The sequence below is a fragment of the Ananas comosus genome, linkage group 23 (genome assembly GCF_001540865.1).
Source record: "Ananas comosus cultivar F153 linkage group 23, ASM154086v1, whole genome shotgun sequence".
Classification (NCBI taxonomy): Eukaryota; Viridiplantae; Streptophyta; class Magnoliopsida; order Poales; family Bromeliaceae; genus Ananas; species Ananas comosus.
In genome coordinates, this window is record NC_033643.1 from 934,220 (window position 1) to 940,478 (window position 6,259).

The 6,259-nt window shown below is 43.5% G+C and overlaps 2 protein-coding genes across 2 annotated transcripts in view; both read right to left on the bottom strand.

The window, feature by feature from the left end:
• The window catches only part of LOC109728062 (ruvB-like protein 1), a 104,716-nt gene that overhangs the window by 86,444 nt on the left and 12,013 nt on the right, over window positions 1–6,259 (bottom strand). The window lies entirely within an intron of this gene.
• LOC109728063 (protein JINGUBANG) lies at window positions 3,394–5,318 on the bottom strand. The gene has a single exon (XM_020258344.1). The coding sequence runs from the start codon at window positions 4,874–4,876 to the stop codon at window positions 3,530–3,532; it is 1,347 nt and encodes a 448-aa protein (XP_020113933.1). The 5' UTR covers window positions 4,877–5,318; the 3' UTR covers window positions 3,394–3,529.

The following is a 6,259-nucleotide window of genomic DNA, read 5'->3' on the forward strand; positions in this document are numbered from 1 at the left end:
AATAATGTGGATTGATGTTACTATAAATAGTAATTTCAAAGCCTGCAATAGAGGTCTTTCTCCCCCCTGAACGAGAAGACCACCCTATTTTTCTTGCAATTTTATCGCTTTTCTAGGAGTAGTCTAAATGTAATATTTTCTTTTTCGCATTTTTGTTTCCTGGAGTGTTTTTAAGTGACCCTAACAGTATGTCTGCGTCAGGCATCCCCTTGTAAACAAAATATATATTTTAAGTTGTATGCCTTGGGACTCTGTTTTATTATTATATATATATATTATATATTATTATATATATTATAATATATATATATATATATTATTATATATTATATATATTATTTTCAGGCCATTCGCTCTTTCGCGCCGTATTATGTACTTTTTTCGGCTCTTCTGCGACTTGATCCTGCCAGGTTCATTTCGGTTGCCAGGCGAACGTTTTTACGAGTAGTTTGGTTCGACGGTGATCCGATCCGTACAGCCGAATTCGCATTGATGTCGAAGGGCGAAATTCGAGGGTGCTATTTGCGCCGTTTGTATCGCAGTTGGTTCCGAGGGGTCTTTGGATGAGTCAAGGGTGGTAAATCGGTACATGATTTCTGGCCGCCAGTGGGATCGTTTTAGGTACATACTTTATTTATTGAATTAGACTTATGATATGCCATGAATTTTGGCAATAGTGTTGTTCTAGACCTTCTGGAGTATACTAGTAATTTTAGACAATGTGCGAATGTCAAGCGTTTTGCAGTGAGAAGAATATGTGCAACGGTGGCTTTCAAGGCGGTTAATCAGGACTCGCTAGTGAGCCGAAGTCCTGCAACTTTATGATCAATATCCATCAAGTTACGCTCCACTAGACACGTTGACTGGCGACATCAGCGGCATACAAATGAAATATGTTCGATCTTTACTTATTGGTCGGAGTGGCGCCGTGGCAGGCATCAACGCCACTGTGGTGGACTGGTATTTTACAAAATCTTGTAATCACGTAAATGTCAGCCCCTACCAGGGGAGCAACATATCAAGCAGTTTATAGTATCGGCTGTTGTTAATGCCAGGTTCAACACAAGTAGATGGGGGTTACCACTCCTCCACCCATCCCAGATATCAGCCCAAAATGTATGGAGGCTAGGCTGGGAGGCGGCCCCGAATGGCCAAGGCGTGTGACTTTTGATACAATTCAGACATAAGGCCCGATTGCAGCAAACAAGTCTTGCAGGTATTCATATGAATATGATGCCAGATCAGGAAGCTATCCGGAACTTTCGGAGTAGGGGCACAAGGCGGGAATGAGCTCTTTTTAGATCCGATAGCTGGGATATTGAGAGGATCCTTATCGGAATGGAAGATGGAATTGACAATTTTCACGGTGATGAGGACCAAACGCGGCTCGAATGTGCGCGTTTAGTGCAATGAGAGGCCGCTGCAGATACCGTTTTTAACTTCGATTATTTAAACGTCGTTAACTAAACGGCGTTTATTGGTTATACAAGTTTATGGGCATTCGTTCAGATGGGAACGAATTGAAAATATTTTCATGCCAGCATTTTATAGATGGAGCCTATTATCAGAGATTGCGACTTACTTTATATACCGCAAAAAGTCAGTGAACGAGTCGTAGGTATTTGACATTTAAATAGCGAAAATCAATGTTTATGAGAGATGCCGGATCAGATTCGCATAATGACGTTAAAATGGTTTTATATTTAAGATAATAGCTCATTTGGAGATAGGTATTTTTCTATATTTGATCTAAGTGTTAGAGTTGCCCATAGATCACTTTTAAAAAGTGAGGACGATCGGCTGCAATGGAGCCGATATAAAAATCAAAGCAAAGGTAAGGAAAAATCCTTACTAGAAGAACAGTCGGTTCAAAAAGAGCCGAGCCAATCAAGTAAAAGTGAAGAATCGGTTGAAGAAGCCGAGGTATATATGGCTGGTAAAGAGCCACTTTCTTCAAGGAGAAATCCTTAATAGAAGAACATTCGGTTCAAGAAGAGCCGAATCAATCGAGTAAAAGTAAGAATCGGCTGATAGAGCCGAGGTATATGCAGCTGGGATGATAAAGAGTCGTTTTCTTTAAGCCGACCAAGACCAGCGAAACTAAAGCTTGGGTCTCGGCTATACTATTGAGCAGTCGATTTAACACCAATAGTCATCCGAATGTTTGTTCGAAAGACTATTGAGGGGGCATTGTTGATGCCAAATTTGAAATGAACATGCCGACCTAGCCCACGTATGAGCCGAAGAAATAAGGACACGTGATACACCAGGAGTCGGCAATAAGGCGCCTGAAGGCCAAGAGCGTTTAGGCGGGAACGGTTGAGAAATAGGGCGTAACTTCTTATGTGAAGTGGGGTATAACTTCCATATGAAGTGGAACGTAACTTCCATGAGAAGTGAGGCGTAACTTTCACGATCATGGTTACAACCACTCCCCAACCAACCAATAATGTGGGTTGATGTTACTATAAATAGTAATTTCAAAGCCTGCAATAGAGGTCTTTCTCCCCCTTAAACGAGAAAACCACCATATTTTTCTTGCAATTTTATCGCTTTTCTTAGAGTAGTCTAAATGTAATTTTTTCTTTTTCGCATTTACTGCTTTTCTAGGAGTAGTTTTTAAGTAGAACCCTGGAGTCTGTCTGCCCCACGGGCATCACTCCGTTGTAAACTACATATTTGTAGAGTCTGTATGCCCTTCGAGCACACTCTGTTTTATATATATATATATATATATATATATATATATATATATATATATATGCATTCGGCTCTTTCAACCGACCAGTCATTATATATTTTTTTCATTCGGCTCTTTTGCCAACATTGATTCCTGCACAGTTCACACATTCGGCTCCTCCAGCCGAATCGATTCTATAGGACTGATCTTCGAACCCGGCTGAACCGATCCCTCGTCAGCCGAATCGCTTGATCTGTCGAAGGGCGCAAACTTCGAGAGTCACTATTCGCAGCCGTTTCGCTTTCGGACGCGCTTCCCGAGAAGAATCTTTGACTAGGTCAAGGGTCAGAAAATACGGCTACCAACAATAGCATTCACCTAATTGTATCAATTGGAAATAATTACTTTGCCACGCAAACAATGAGAAAATGCAAAAAATAAAGCAAGTGATATATTTTTCTGTTTAAACAATACTCTCTGTATGTGAAGTGAAGGTCCACTGCAGCTTCCAAACGGGTCAGGCAGCAGAACTTTTTAGTAGGGGAAAGTGTAGGACAGAATACATTCCCCTGGAATACGAGTAGGCTGCCTCACACATTCCGCGTGTGAGTGAATGAATATATACTCTCCGCAATATGGACAGCTCTTTACAGCTACGATATTAATTGATGGGCACAAGAACAAAAAATAATAATAAAAAAAAAGGCCATACCGAAGTACATCCAAGCCCCGTTATACCGCGAGTCCGCGGCCAACAAGCTCACGACCGAAAGAAACCAAAAAATATATATTATACATATATAAAAAAAATAAAAAAAAAAGAATCAAAATAATAAAATTTCATTGTGCCTATACTTTACGAGGGAGGGTCGGATCGGATGGAATCCCCCAATCGAGTGCCGAAACCCGGACCCGCCAAACCCTGACCTCCCCATCCAGGCTGGCGCTGCACACCCGATACTCCTCCTCCGGCGGCGGCGTTCGGACTGCCGTAATCGACCTGACGGCACTCGAGTGCCCGATCAGCACCCCGAGGCAGCCGTGCTCGCTCCCGCCCCTCCGCCAAATCCTCACCGTCCGATCCGCGGAGCCGCTGAAGACGACGTTTCCGACGCAGGCGACGCACAGCACCGCCTTCTCGTGGCCCCGCAGCGCCCCCACCGCGGCCATGCGGCCGCCCTCCTTCTCCCAGACCAAGATCGACCTGTCGTTGGACCCCGAGTACAGCACCGCCCCCGCCTCGTCGCCGCCGCCGCCGCCGATGGCCAGCGCGTTCACGGCCGACGCGTGCCGCTCCAACGTCGCCACCAGCGCGTGCCGCCGCTCCCCGCGCGCCCAGACTCGGATGCTCCCGTCGGCCGACCCCGTGAAGACCTCCCCGTCGGGGGCGACGGCGACGGCGTTGACTGCGTCGTCGTGCGCCGCGAGGGACTCGACGCAGCGGAGGTCGGCGGCGCGCCAGATCTTGAGGGTCTTGTCCCAGGAGGAGGAGTAGAGCAGGTCGCCGGCGGCCGCGGCGGCGACGGCGGAGACGGCGTCGGCGTGCTCGATCCAGAGGCGGCGGCGGTGGCGGCGGACGCGGACGTAGCTGCCGGGGAGGGGGAGGCGGCGGACGCGGTCGGGCACGGTGGGGAGGGCGGCGGCCAGGCGGAGGCGGCCGGAGCGGCCGGAGCGGCGCCACACGCGGACTCGGCCGTCCTGGTGGGCGGTGAGGGCGCGGCGGCCGTCGGGGAGGAGCGCGACGGATTTGAGCGCCCCCGCCGAGGGGGAGGCGGCGACGGTCTGGATCGGGCGGAGGCCGCGGAGGTCGTAGATGCAGATCTCCGACGGAGTGGCGCAGTAGAGGAGGAGGGAGGCGGGGGAGGAGGCCAGAGCGGCGGCGGCACTGACGGCTGATGCTGATGCTGATGCTGATGCTGATGATGAGGGGCCGACGGCCGGTCGGAGAGAAGTGAGGTACGCGAAGGAGGCAGACGAGGGAGAGCAGGAAGAACAAGAAGAAGGAATCAGGGATGATCGGAGGGAAGGAAGGGAGGGGCAGGTGAGGAGCGAGGCGGAGTCGTCGTCGTCGGATGCGGCCAGAGGAAGGGAGCGGAGGGAGGAAGAAGGATCGGCGGCGAGTTCAGCGATCGCGTCGGCGCGCTTAGCAGCAGCGGAGGGAGCAGAGAAGGGGAGGCAGGCGCGGGGAAGCGGCATCGGGGAGAAGAGGAGGGAAGAGATTAATATTGGGAAGAGTACTACTGGAGGGAGGGAGGTAGAGCGCGAAATGAGGGGAGGACGGTGTAGTATAGTTGCGTTTATGGACAAGTACAGGAGAATAAAAGGATTAACTTATTGACACGTGGCGGAATGTGAGAGGGTGAGAAGGAGAATTCAAGCGATATGATTGGTCCGAGGTTGGGCGTCGGTCGGGGAACGAGAAAGGTGAGCGGAGAGCATCCGTGAGCATGAGTTTTAGAACATATGCCTGCACCCGCACCATTATTCAACCCTAGTCCTCATTCAATCTATCTAACGAGCAGAATTTTCAGATTTTTGAAAAAATCGTAAATAGTTCTCCACCTTTGGTTGTCCCGCTAACATGGAGACACTAATTAAAAATATATATATTAGAATATACGAAAAGCCTAAAAATCAGATAACCAATTTAAATATTTTATTCATTATTAATTATTATTATTTTGTTTTTACTTTCATTTCATTATCTTGAAAGTGATGAAAAATAATTTACACTTTTAGGCCCCGTTTGGATATCCCTAAAAACGTTTTATGCTATATCGGTAGGAAAATAATCCTATGAAGCATTTGGATGAAAAAAAAATGGAGTAATTTTTTGATTATACTATACTCCAAAAAATAGAGTAAAATTACAATCCACTTTAAACAAAGAAAAACAAATTCCACCATTTTGAACTCCCTTACCTCAAAGATGTATCAAGTTCTAAATATTAAGTTTCAATATAAAATTTTAAATTTCAATCTAAAATTTAATAGATAATTTCTGATTTCAATAATTTTTAAAATTTTAAATTTAAATTAAAATTAAATACTTTAAAATTAAAATTTAAAAAATTTAAAACATTTAACGAATTTACAAATTTGAAATTTAAAATTTCATTTTAATTTTTTAATTTTCCAATTTCAAAGATTTAAATTTAAATTTTAAATTTTCAATTTTTAAATTCAACTTAAATTTTAAAATTATAAATATGTAAATTTATAAATTTTTATTTTTAAATTTAAATCTCAAAATTTAAAATATAGATTTTAATTTAAAATTTACAAATTTTAAATTTTAATTTTACATTCAATTTCCAAATTTTAATTTAAATATTTAAATTTAAAATTTAAAATTTAAAATTTAGAAATTAGAATATTTATAATTTTAAATTTAATATCAAATTTATAAACTTTTAATTCTAATTAATTAAATGAGAACCTCTTATTTAAAATTTTAATTTGAAATTTAAAATTTATAATTTTTAATTTATTAAAATTCAATTTTCAATATTTCAAATTCAATATCGAAATGTTAAATTTCAATTTTATACTTGAAATTCATATTTACAATCTCCTATT

Bases quoted from the DNA above. Each gene is read 5' to 3' on its own strand.
- LOC109728063 (XM_020258344.1), bottom strand. From the start codon at position 4,876: ATGCCGCTTCCCCGCGCCTGCCTCCCCTTCTCTGCTCCCTCCGCTGCT.